Here is a 13,024-nt window from a genome sequence, read left to right as displayed (position 1 = left end):
GGTCGTATGTGAAGTATGTTAGCGGCAAGAAACAAGCAATGCCTTCTCTGCGTGATAGCAATGGAGATACTATTGAAGACAGTGCTGCCAAAGTAGAATTACTAAACACAGCCTTCTGAAATGCCTTCACAAAGGAAGACGAAGTACATATTCCAGAATTTGAATCGAGAACAGCTGCCAACATGAGTAACGTAGAAGTAAATATCCTCAGAGTAGTGAAGCAACTTAAATCACTTAATAAGAGCAAGTCTTCTGGTCCAGACTATATACCAATTAGGTTCCTTTCGGAGTATGCTGATGCATTAGCTCCATACTTAACAATCATATACAACCATTCGCTCGACGAAAGATCAGTACCCAAAGACTGGAAAGTTGCATAGGTCACACCAACATTCAAGAAAGGTAGTAGGAGAAATCCACTAAATTACCAGCCTATATCATTAATGTCAATATGCAGCAAGATTTTAGAACATATATTGTATTAGAACATTATGAATTACCTTGAAGAAAACGGTCTATTGACACACAGTCAACATGGGTTTAGAAAACATCATTCGTGTGAAACACAACCAGCTCTTTATTCTCATGAAGTGTTGAGTGCTATTGACAAGGGATTTCAGATAGATTCCGTATTTCTGGAAGGCTTTTGACACTGTACCACACAAGCGGAGTGAAATTGCTTGCTTATGGAATATCGTCTCAGTTATATGACTGGATTTGTGATTTCCTGTCAGAGAGATCACAGTTTGTAGTAATTGATGGAAAGTCATTGAGTAAAACAGAGGTGATTTCTGGCGTTCCCCAAGGTAGTGTCATAGGCCCTTTGCTGTTCCTTATCTATACAAACGATTTTGGAGACAATCTGAGAAGCTGTCTTTGGTTGTTTGCAGATGACGCTGTCGTTTATCCACTAATAAAGTCATCAGAAGATCAAAACAAACTGCAAAAAGATTTAGAAAAGGTATCTGAATGGTGCAAAAATTGGCAGTTGACCCTAAATAATGAAAAGTGTGAGGTAATCCATATTAGTGCTAAAAGGAACTCCTAAACTTCGGTTACACGATAAATCAGTCTAATCTAAAAGCTGTAAATTCAACTAAATACCTTGGTATTACAATTATGAACAACTTAAATTGGAAGAAACACATAGAAAATCTTGTGGGGAAGGCTAGCCAAAGACTGTGTTTTATTGGCAGGACACTTAGAAAATGTAGCAGACCTACTAAGGAGACTGCCTACACTACGCTTGTCCATCCTCTTTTAGAATACTGCTGCACGGTGTGGGATCCTTACCAGATAGGACTGACAGAGCACTTCGAAAAAGTTCAAAGAAAGGCAACACGTTTTGTATTATCGCAAAAGATGGGAGAGAGTGTCACAGAAATGATACAGGATTTGGGCTGGAAATCATTAAACGAAAGGCGTTTTTCATTGTGACAGAATCTTCTCATGAAATTCCAATCACCAACTTTCTCCTCCGAATGCGAAAATATATTGTTGACACCGACCTACATAGGGGGGAACAAACACCACGATAAAATAATGGAAATCAGAGCTCGTACAGAAAGATATAGGCGTTCATTCTTTCCTTGCTCTGTACGAGATTGGAATAATAGAGAATTGTGAAGGTGGTTCGATGAACCCTCTGCCAGGCACTTGAATCTGATTTGCAGAGTATCCATGTAGATGTGGATGTAGATGTCAATTGTTTGAGCTTCTCGTTGTCCTGGCGGAGTTGCGTCGCCGAGTCGTATTCTGACAGTAGGTCGGTAACGGAGGTCACAAAGTTGCCCACAAGGGCGGAGCACTCACACATGATATCGTGTGTTGCGGTGGAAACAGAGCATTGGACATAGGTGCGGGTGCATGGTATGTGAGTGTTCGTAGGATGGTGGACTACTTAACCCTGTACGATGTTCAGAGATAGTTTGTAATGAGACAAAAAATCCATACTGAGGATCGGTTCATCGATGTCGGCAATGTAGAATGTCCACGGAAAACGTAGAGAAGAAGGTGGGGTCACCGTAACCTTTAATGAGCCTGAAGTACGTAACATCAACACATTGACAGCTCATAGAATTGACTTCATCTGTGAAGAAGCGGGTGGAGGCATCGAAGTAGGTATGATCGACACGTCAGCACCAGTGTCAACCAGAAAAACTAGACCTGATGCAGTGTCAGTCACATAGAGATGACCACTTGGTCGGACAGACGAGTGAACAGAGTGGAATGTAATAGGACGCCTGTTAGGTTTCCTACAGGACTTGGTATCTCTTAGTTCCTGCAGTTGGCGTTTGGGTGTTGGCGTGGCAACCTGCACTTCTTGGTGTCATCGCCGAACACTTTGTTGTACCAGCAGAAAGGATGAGGAGGAGGTGGAGACTGTGACAGCGGAGACTGCTTATCCTCATTGATTTGTTCCGGTAAATAGACTGGTACATAAGATGCGTGGACAATCCTGGAGTGCTCGGAAAGCGGAGAGAGTGAACCAACACTGCCAGGAGAAGTAGACAAGGTGACGGCGGAGTGAGGCCTGCCTCTGCAGGCTGAAGGTCGATATGCAGGGGCGGCTGTGCCGGCGAACGGTGTGAAACGAACCGGCTGATGTTGCCGCAGCAGCGAATACAACTGGTCAGCGATGCGTAGGTGGGAGCCGATGGATCGAACGAGTGTGGTAATAGATCAATCTGTAGATCGGTAGGTAGTTTGGCAGAACACACAGCCCTTAGTGTGGTGTCAGGCATAGTATGTTCGATCACGAGCAATTGCAGGTGGCGCCAGAGTTGTGAGGTGGTGCGTTCCCCCAGGTGCTCCTCGTAGAGAATCTCGATTATTAACTCTTGTGACAAGCAGGCAAGTCGTTCCGTTATAGTCTTCTTTGCAAACTCATATTTTGGTGGAGGTGGCGGCAAAAGGAGCAGGTCACAAATCAAATCCGAGTGGTCGTGGAGGTGTGTGATGAGGCAGAGAAATTTTGAGTTGTCGTCAGACACATGATGTAACTCAAACAGATGCTTGACAAGTGGGAACCACGATGCCGGGTTGTCCTCGTGTAAGGGCGGTGACTTCGGCAGGTGGCCATGAGGGTATGACACAGCAGCTTCGGTGTCTCCTGGGGTAGCGGCTGGACTGAGGTTAAGTCAGAGGCCGGCGCAGTAGCTCCCGGATTTAAACCAGGTGAGCGAATCCGTAGTAGCAGCAGCTGGCATAGTTGACGGTGTGGCACGAAAACACGGTGCAGCAGGAACAGACGGTACCGTGGAAACGGGCAGATGGACGGCACATGAGGGGGCCCCGTAAACTGGACTGTGAGTTATGAGTGCTGGATGGAAACGACCCGTTTCCGGAAGAGGATGAGAGACCGGTGCGCAGACACAGGCGGTGCTGTGGGAGTGGCAGGCGGTTGAGCGACCAGAAACGGGGATCCCCGCAAGTGGGGGGGAGGGGGGGTTGAGAATGCCACCCGCATGGTAAGTATCTGATGCATAACATCCCTGTAGTGCATGTGGCGGGCCACTGAGGCAAGGTAAGGGGTCCATGTTACATGAAACACTGACTTGTGCATGTAAATTAGACACAACTGGAACACCATGTGCGCGGAATGGATCCGGCAGTAATGGCAGCATTGCACACGGCACGACAGTAACTGATGATGTTGCATGCCGGTGGGTAGCTAAACACATGTTTGAATGGAGATAACTTTGTTCTTAAAACACTCGATTTGAAGAGACACATTCAAAATATTGTTCAGTTCACATTTCACTGTCGGATGGGTATAAGCCGGTGAAGCAAAGCCTGAGTCCATTGTTCGCTGTAACAGCGTAGTTGTCGACCATAGAAAACTAATGAGGTTAGCACACGACATTGGTTGAGAACGTGAATCACTGTGTGTAAATGATGAATACGCCAGTGGCGAAGAAACGATGAAACTCGGTGAGCGGAGTTGTATTTCCACATCTTCGAACAACACACCGGTGCAGAAGACGCGAAACATGAACGAACTGCGGGGTCACCACTATGGGAATGGGATTGGTAATCAGGATATAGATTAATTCCCATATATGTCATAGTTTGTATATATTTACACTTGGCACGGCATCTGTACAGAATGAAGTACACTACTGGCCATTAAAATTGCTACACCACAAAGAGACATGCTACAGATGCGAAATTTAACTGACAGTAAGAAGATGCTGTGATATGCAAATGATTAGATTTTCAGAGCATTCACACAAGGTTGGAGCCGGTGGCGACACCTACAACATGCTGATATGAGGAAAGTTTCCAACCGATTTCTCGTACACAAATAGCAGTTGATCGGCATTGCCTGGTGAAATGTTGTGATGCCTCATGTAAGGAGGAGAAATGCGTACCATCACGTTTCTGACTTTGATTGTAGCCTATAGTGATTGCGGTTTATCATATCGCAACATTGCTGCTCGCGTTGGTCGAGATCAAATGAATGTTAGCAGAATATGGAATCGGTGGGTTCAGGAGGGTAATACGGAACGCCGTGCTGGATCCCAATGGCCTCGTATCACTAGCAGTCGAGATGACAGGCATCTTATCCGCATGGCTGTAACGGATCGTGCAGCCACGTCTCGATCCCTGAGTCAACAGATGAGGTTGTTTGCAAGAGAACAACCATCTGCACGAACAGTTTGATGATGTTTGCAGCATCATGGACTATCAGCTCGGAGACCATGGCTGCAGTTACCCTTGACGCTGCATCACAGACAGGAGCTCCTGCGATGGTGTACTCAACGACGAACCTGGGTGCACAAATGGCAAAACGTCATTATTTTGGATAAATCCAGGTTCTGTTTACAGCATCATGATGGTCGCATCCATGTTTGGCGACATCCCGGTGAACACACATTGGAAGCATGTATTTGTCATTGCCATACTGCTGTATCACCCGGCGTGATGGTATGGGGTGCCATTGGTTACACGTCTCGGTCACCTCTTGTTTGCATTGATGGCACTTTGAACAGTGGATGTTATATTTCAGATGTGTTAAGACCCGTGGGTCTACCCTTCATTCTATCCCTGCGAAACCCTACATTTCAGCAGGATAATGCACGACCGCATGTTGCAGGTCCTGTACGGGCCTTTCTGGATACAGACAATGTTTGACTGCTGCCCTGGCGAGTACATTCTCCAGTTCTCTCACCAATTGAAAACGTCTGGTCAATGGTGGCCGAGCAACTGGCTCATCACAATACGCCAGTCCCTACTCTTGACGAACTGTGGTATCGTGTTGAAGCTGCATGGGCAGCTGTACCTGTACACGCCATCCGAGCTCTGTTTGACTCAATGCCCAGGCGTATCAAAGCTGTTATTACGGTCAGAGGTGGTTGTTCTGGGTACTGACTTCTCAGGATCTATGCACCCAAATTGTGTGAAAATGTAATCACATGTCAGTTCTAGTATAATATATTTGTCCAATGAATACCCGTTTATCATCTGCATTTCTTCTTGGTGTAGCAATTTTAATGGCCAGTAGTGTATAAGAAAGAACTGACTAAAGTGAAGTTAAGATGGAGGCTCGACAGAACACTTAGAGTTCACAGATATTAAGTTTTGTGGTCGATACGAACTGTTGATGCCACGCATTGTTTGAAGTTAAATTTACAGAGATTAAAATTAAAACTTAACTCATTAAATTAACCGAATGCGTCAAAAAATTCAGTCTTTTTAATACTTTCTTCTACTAGAAGGTTTAGGCCGAATTATTTGAGTAAATTATGAAATTAACATACATAGTTGACAAAACTGTTAATTACTTTGGAATTAATGAAGAGCTGGTTTTGCTAACATGTTTTCGAATAGAGCCGAATAAATCATTTAAGAATGCTATTGTTTTGTCTCCCAAATATTTATAATTAGTATAGAATTTATATTTTTTTATATGTCAACAATAGAATTTAAGTTACGAAACAATTATTGATTTCACCCTATAATGAAAGATACTAACTAGGAATAGTTGAAATAAATTAGAAAATCAGTTACATACATAAAACTAAGTGCAAAATTAGATCTGGTGTTATATCTTTAAAACTGAGGGCCAATCTTTCTCTTTTATGAAAATTCAGATTATATTCATGTATGTTAATAGTAATTAATTCAAAAATGAAAAAAAAAAAAAATGAATTTTTAGGAGGCAGATGGCAAAACAAGAGGGGAAGTAAACATATCCCAGCTTGCTTCGTCACAAACTTTTTGAGCTTTCTGTCAAAAACGTTAAACAACCACCTTTCTTTATATGGAATGAACATTAATAAAACTGACAAACTGCAGGGACGGATTCCTGACTGGAAATGGATGAAAAAAGTCCCTATAAACATGTGTCCAGAATTGGACAATGTGTGTGAAACAACAACAAATTGTCCCAGAACACAGTACTAACAGCACACTTTGTCAATCACCTAATGGTGTGTGGCAGAGGGTACATTTGATACCACTGTGTGATCCCTCCAACCCTGTTCCACTTGCAAATAGTGCATGGGATTAATGATTGTCGGTAAGCCTGTGTCTTGGTTCTAATTTCTCAAATTTTCTCCTCATGGTCCATATGCAAGGTGTATGTGGTGGGAGGTAATATGTTGTCCAACTCCTGAAAAGAGCTGTCCTGAAATTTCAATAGTAACTCTCTCGGTGATGCACAAAACCTCTCTTCTAACATCTGCCAGTGGAGTTAGTTTAGCATCTCCGTAATGCTCTCTTGCCAGCTAAACGATCCCATGATGAAGAAACGTACCACTCTCCGTTGGATCTTCTCTATCTCCTCTATCAGTCCTACCTGATAGGGATCCCACAATAATGACCAATACTCAAGAATCAGGTGAACAAGTGCCTTATAAGCCACTATTTTCATGGATGCGTTACAGTTCCTTAAGATTCTTTGATGAATCTGAGTCTGGTATCTGCGTTTCCCACCATCTGTTTTATGGGGTCATTCCCCTAATGGTCGCTCTGGGTAGTTAAGCCTAGATATATTGTGGCAGATGCTGTCTCCAGCTGTTTGTAATCAATAGTGTATCTGTACAGTAGAGGATTTCTTTTCCTGTGTATGCGCCATGTGTTAGATTTATTGACATTTTCAGGATCAGCTGTCATAGTATGCACCATTCATCAATCCTTTGCAGGTCATTCTGCAAATTCTTACTATCTTCTGGCGTTGCTAGTTTGGTATAGACAACTGCATCATCTGCAAATAGCCTTAAAGAGCATCCGATGCTTTCTGCTAGATCATTTATATATACTGCAAACAGCAACAGACCTATCACACTTCCGTGTGGTACTCCGGATACTAACTTTACATCTCTTGATTTTGTTCCGTTAAGAGCGACATGTTAAATTCTGTCTGCAAGAAAGTCTTGAATCCAGTCACAAGTCTGCTTCGATACTCCATAAGCTCAATTTTTTTTCATTAAATGGCTATTTTGGACAGTGTCAAACACGTTACTGAAATCAAGGAAAATGACATCAACCTGAGTGCCATTGTCCAGTGTGCTGTGGATCTCGTGGAGGAACAGAGCGAGCTGAGTTTCGCAGGGTCTCTGTTTGTGGAATCAATGTTTATTTTTATAGAGATGTTCATTTTCCAAAAATATCATAATTCTTGAGCGTAAAACATGTTCTGTAATTCTACAACAGACTGATGTCAACAGTATAGGTCTATAACTGTCTGGATCTGCCTTTACAGCCTTTCTTAAAAACAGGAATGACCTGCGCTTTTTTCCAGTCATTAGGTATCTTTCATTGCTCAAGCAATCTACAATAAATTGCTGCTAGAAGGGGAGCAAGTTCTTTCACATAATCTTCATAGAATGTTACAGGTATCTCATCTGGTCCTGACACCTTTCCACTACTAAGTGATTGTAGCTGCTTTTCAATTCTGCGATCAGTTATCTCAGTCTCTACCATTTTGACATTCATATGATGATTGAGAGGAGGGAAAGTGTTAAGATCTTCCACGGTGAAACAACTTCTGAAAACCGAATCCAGTATTTCAGCCTTCTCTCTGTTATCTTCAGTTTTGGTGCCAGTGTGGTCACTGAGAGAATGAATAGATGATTTTGACCCACTTACTGATTTAACATATAACCAAAATCTCTTAGGGTTTTTGCTCAGGTCGGTTGACAATGTCTTACTTTCAAAATTATTACTTACTAGTCATCTTCTGATGGAGTGTCTGGGTCTTATCAGATGCTGTTATTTATCCACTCAGGATCATGTCTTTCATCTTGTGGAGTATCACCAGGTGGAGGAATTGCACTGTAATGTGTTTTCTGAGGGACAAATAAAATGTGTTCTCAGTACAGGTGACAAGAAAGTGAGTGCGTGGACAAGAAGAAAAAGGAAAAGATGAAAGCGAGTGCCTGTCATTCCTTTAACGTACACTGGTACTAACCAGGAAGAGAAAGTGATTTTCACCCTGTCTGCAAAATTAGAGACATCTTGGGCTCCATAAAATATCCCGTAGGACTGTGAACACAAAGTGTGTCTTGCATTACATGTTTTAAGACCACCAATACATTGGCCACACACAGCTCATGTTAGAGAGGTGAGTAGAACATGCCAGGAACTTCCACCTCAGTTGCACACACAAGTCAGCATTGGTGGAGCACATTTGTGTTGAGGGGGACACATTCAATTTTGAAGACACAAAGATGTTATGTCATGCCAGGGACTTAAGAGTTTTCTGTAATCAAGGAACAAATATAAATAAGAGAGCATGAAAACCTAGTGAAGAGACAGAGCAGCTTCCATCTCAGCTGAACTTAGGATGATGTAGCATAAATATTGGACACTGGTGTTCACTGATTAGTGCTCGGACAGTAATAGATGGGACACATTGCTGCCCAAGGCTAGGCACACTAACACCTCTACCCCTCCTGCTCTGGCACTTACTTCCAAGCTGTAGTAATGAACTCTGACAGTGACATGGAGCTGTCACAGTTGTTGGAGATTGATCCCTACCTCCAGCCCTCACTGCCAGTGGTGCTGCAATCTACAAGCTGTCTTCACAAGAAGTACTCTGGAGAAAAGCCACACCCTCGGAGCTCACAACATGTCACCTGACAGGACCCCGTGATCTCCGATCAGCTATAATCATGCACCAGCTGCGCAGAACTCTCATTCTCTTGTGCTCCAGCTCAGTTGAATGTTCTCTTTACCAGCTGCTATCTGTTGACAAATTTAGCTGTGATCTTGGACTCCGTACGGAGTTTAATATTGCCCAGCTATCTTCTGTTTGTGTGACATCAGACTTGTATGTTTTTGTCTTTCCAGTTTGTTTCTACTGTATCAGTGTAAAAAGCCAAATAAATTGTGCTCACAACAGCAGACATCTACATGAGCATTCATCACTGACTTGCTTAGTGCAACTCGAGGAGGTGGGAGACATATTCGGGAATGGATAAATAATGGAATTCGGCAGGAGCTGGAGACTTTGCCAAAAAATGACATGTAAGAAACTTGAAACGTTGCTGTGAAATGAACATATTGAGTCATCAGTGAAAAGTGACAGTTGTACACAAGTTACCCTCTGTCACATACTGTAAGCTGGCTTGTGGAGTAAATATGTAAATTTACTTTCAAAGCAACAGCTCAAAAAATGCTTCTTATCTTAAAAGTTGCTTTCTGATACAATGTAATGTATGGGAGTTACAGTCATAATTGTCGTGCACCCAAAAAACCATTTCGGCAACACCACTGCAAAAGTAAAAGAAAAGAAATCCTGTTGAAGATTAGTGATATTGCTACTTCTTATATATTTAGTTTGTAACTGTAAGATATAACACGAACGTTGATAAAGTAAACTGGATTATTTCCTTTAGATTTCATCTTTACTGTTGTTGCATTTATAAATTTTTTTCTGCTTTTAGGAGAAAAAGGATTGTAAAGATGATTTGTTAAATGAAGTGGAATATGATGATGATGACCTGGACTTACCAGTCATGAGAATGGATGTGTTGGGTGTTGATCATAGTGCAATAATGAAAAAGGTAATTTTAAAACAAATTTGTCATTTTTTTCTAAAGAGTTACTCATTTTCACAAAAAATTCTGATATTGTTAAGCTCATTTCATACTACATAATCTGCACAATAATATAAAAAATGAAGCTGCAGGTGAATGGACATGATAGATAACATGTTATAGTTAATGTCCATAAAATTAGATGCAGCTGAGGATAAAAACAGAAACTTAATGTGGTTAATAATGAGTGTTTGAGTTGATGCTTGCTCTATTACAGTAATTGAAAAGTGTAGAATGTAGAATGATGTAAAAATATGTACTGAGTAACGTAAGATAGGAAAATTTCTTATGCTGATTCATATAAAAATAGATTCAGGACAGACATAAGAGGAACTTCTTATTCCTATAGTGGCATTATTTCAGATCCATTGTTGAGCGTGATTTGTTGATTCCGTGAATAAATATGGCAACCAGTTGACAGCACCTGGTTATTGTATTTCTTCATGTATTTAGCCACAGCTAAAACCGCAACTATCACAAATTTGTTGATTTTCTTTTTAAGAAGTCCACTAAACATTTTTTTTTTACGACATTGAGAACTTGGAAGAATGCCAAAGATTTATTTCACGGACGTAAATTTTTTATTTCGTTTTTTCGTGTTGGTAAATGCAATACGAACAATACCAGTGCAGTTTTTGGTGGGAAAAGCGATGTCATTGATTGTTTCAAGCATTTTGAAGCTCATATGAAGTAGGCGATACTGAGAAACACCCAAACGTACAAGAGAATGTGGTATTGAGCACTTCAGTTTACATCCCCTCGACTGAAGCATGCGATTCCCATCAACACCTGAACAATAAAGGAAAATGGTATTGTACACTTCAATTGACCTATAATATGCCTCAAATGAAACAGGTCAATCCAATCAACCCTTTGACATACAAAACAATACAAGGAAATATTACCGAACACGTATTTTAACCTATATCATATCGCATATCTGTTTAGCACTACCATCACCCACTATTAACGGGCGAACTGGCTGCCAGCAATTCAGTTGTCGAGAACAGTTGTCGCATCTTCGAAATGGAGTCAACTGAAGAGTCCGATACTCACTCTCTTCTTCTTCTTCTTCTTCTTCTTCTTTTTATTCCTTTTTTTTAGTCCGGCATGTTGTTGACATCATGGCTAAAAGCAGACGGGTGGTATCCAATCCTTCAGTTATAAGTAATTTTCGCTGCATGATATCCAATGTCGGAGTACCGTCAAACTTTTTTTTTTTAGAAAAAAGCGCTGGTCCCATGTGACCTGAACAGAGTGCAGGTAATTCCTTTTTACAAAAAGGTTAAAAGATAGGGTGCACAGAATTACAGACCAAGATCACTGATACATTGCAGAGACATAGGGCACGTAGTAAGTTCAACTGGTAGGAAATTTTGTGGAGGAAAGTAAGTGTCCATCAGTAAATCAGCACAGATTTGGGAGAAACCACTTGTGTGTGTAATGGTTTGCTTTGTTGAGACTGCAACTCAGTGGATCATCTTTACAGTAATTAGCAATCTATCTTTACAGTAATTAGAAATCTATCCTTTTTCTAGTATTCGGGATTTCCAATCTGGAGTTTCCATTGTTCATATTACCATTTCTACTTCACTTAATCATTTTTCTGCTTTTGTATGGAGTAATTTTGGCGGTGTGTCAGTTTTCCATCTGAAGTCGTCATTCTTCATTTAGCTCTGTTATCCTTGTGAGCAGTTTCTTTCAGATTTTCAGTTGACTCTGTTTCATGATCTCAATAGTAACTCAGTTTGCTTCATTTGCTCACCACTATCACTATAAATTGCTCCTGATATTCATCATCATCATCAGCAGCAGCAGCAGCAGCATCATAATCTTCATCCAGAGTAATATCTTTGTTGTGTTGCAGTGTGAATTATACCTTTTTTTGTGCCTGAAGCTAATAGATAGTTTGTCTTAAGAACTGAAGCAGCACACAAAATTTTCATTTATGTACTGTGCATTTCAGGACTTGATTGTCATATGGATGAAGATCATGTGGCTCTGTTGTAGACAACTTCTCACTTTCCAACATGTAGCTAATATTCTATTGTGTTTATACAGAATTCACTAACATTCTGAGGTAATTTCTGCTTTAAGAGATTTAACAGTTTATAAATATCATTTTTGTCCTAAGGAAATATTTACTGTACAGCCTGATAAAGATTTCAGTTAGTAATAAAAATACCCAACATTTATTACAACTTTCTCTTAGTATGAGTGTATCAGTTAAGATTCATGAATGGCACAAATGAGACTAATTATCTGAAATGAGAAAGTGTCATTAGTGATTTTTTTACTGTTTTTATACTGTTCTAACAACTTCTAAAAGTATTTGTGTTATTTTGAGTCTTTTGAATGTTGTTGCATTTTACAGATAGTGAGGTCAATGAAAAAAGCAAAAGCATCTCATAGATTTGAGTGTCCTGAAAAGCCATTGGGCACTCTTTCAGAAAGTGATACAGATCAGAATATTGCATATCTAACTCCAAAGCAACAAAGATTGGAATTGAGTAAATTTCTAACACAACGGAAGAATCTTAAAAACAAGACTCGCACAAGGTCCAATGTGGATTTGGACATGTTGGATGAGGATAACGTCACTCACAACAGTTCCTTCAGTCAGTTTTTGGATGATGATAAAGAGGAACAAGATTTTATTGAGTATGATGATTCTTATTTAAGAAGACACTGAATTGTAAGTGCTCAAAGGATGTTGCTCCATGTACAAGGAATAATAATCAAATAAAATTAATGTCTTAAAAGTTATTGGGCTGTTGAAAATTGATATTTTCAGTGTGGTGCTGTAATAGCAATCTTACAGTGAATGCTGTACTTATATTTAATTTGACTTCTATGTTGTATACCTAGCTGTTATTGGCATGACGTAGCTTAGTGAATGGTGCATATGGCAGCAGGTTCTTGGCAAAGTTTAATATGTGGTTGATGAATTGTGTATATAAGCAACAGCTGTTATAGTT

General features: G+C 40.6%; 1 protein-coding gene across 2 annotated transcripts in view; it reads left to right on the top strand.

Moving 5' to 3' along the window:
- Nucleotides 1–12,812, top strand: part of LOC124798277 (putative ribosome-binding factor A, mitochondrial) — a 60,013-nt gene extending 47,201 nt beyond the window's left edge. For both annotated transcript variants that reach the window (XM_047261599.1, XM_047261600.1), the window contains 2 exons: nt 9,894–10,013; nt 12,421–12,812. In XM_047261599.1, coding sequence (XP_047117555.1) covers nt 9,894–10,013; nt 12,421–12,738 — 438 coding nt within the window. In that variant the 3' untranslated portion in view covers nt 12,739–12,812. The remainder of the gene's footprint in view (nt 1–9,893; nt 10,014–12,420) is intronic.
- The last annotated feature ends 212 nt before the right edge of the window (nt 12,813–13,024 follow it).

This window comes from Schistocerca piceifrons, chromosome 5 (assembly GCF_021461385.2).
Source record: "Schistocerca piceifrons isolate TAMUIC-IGC-003096 chromosome 5, iqSchPice1.1, whole genome shotgun sequence".
Taxonomy (NCBI): domain Eukaryota; kingdom Metazoa; phylum Arthropoda; class Insecta; order Orthoptera; family Acrididae; genus Schistocerca; species Schistocerca piceifrons.
Note: the sequence above shows the minus strand (reverse complement) of the source record. Positions and strands in the feature narration are given on the sequence as shown.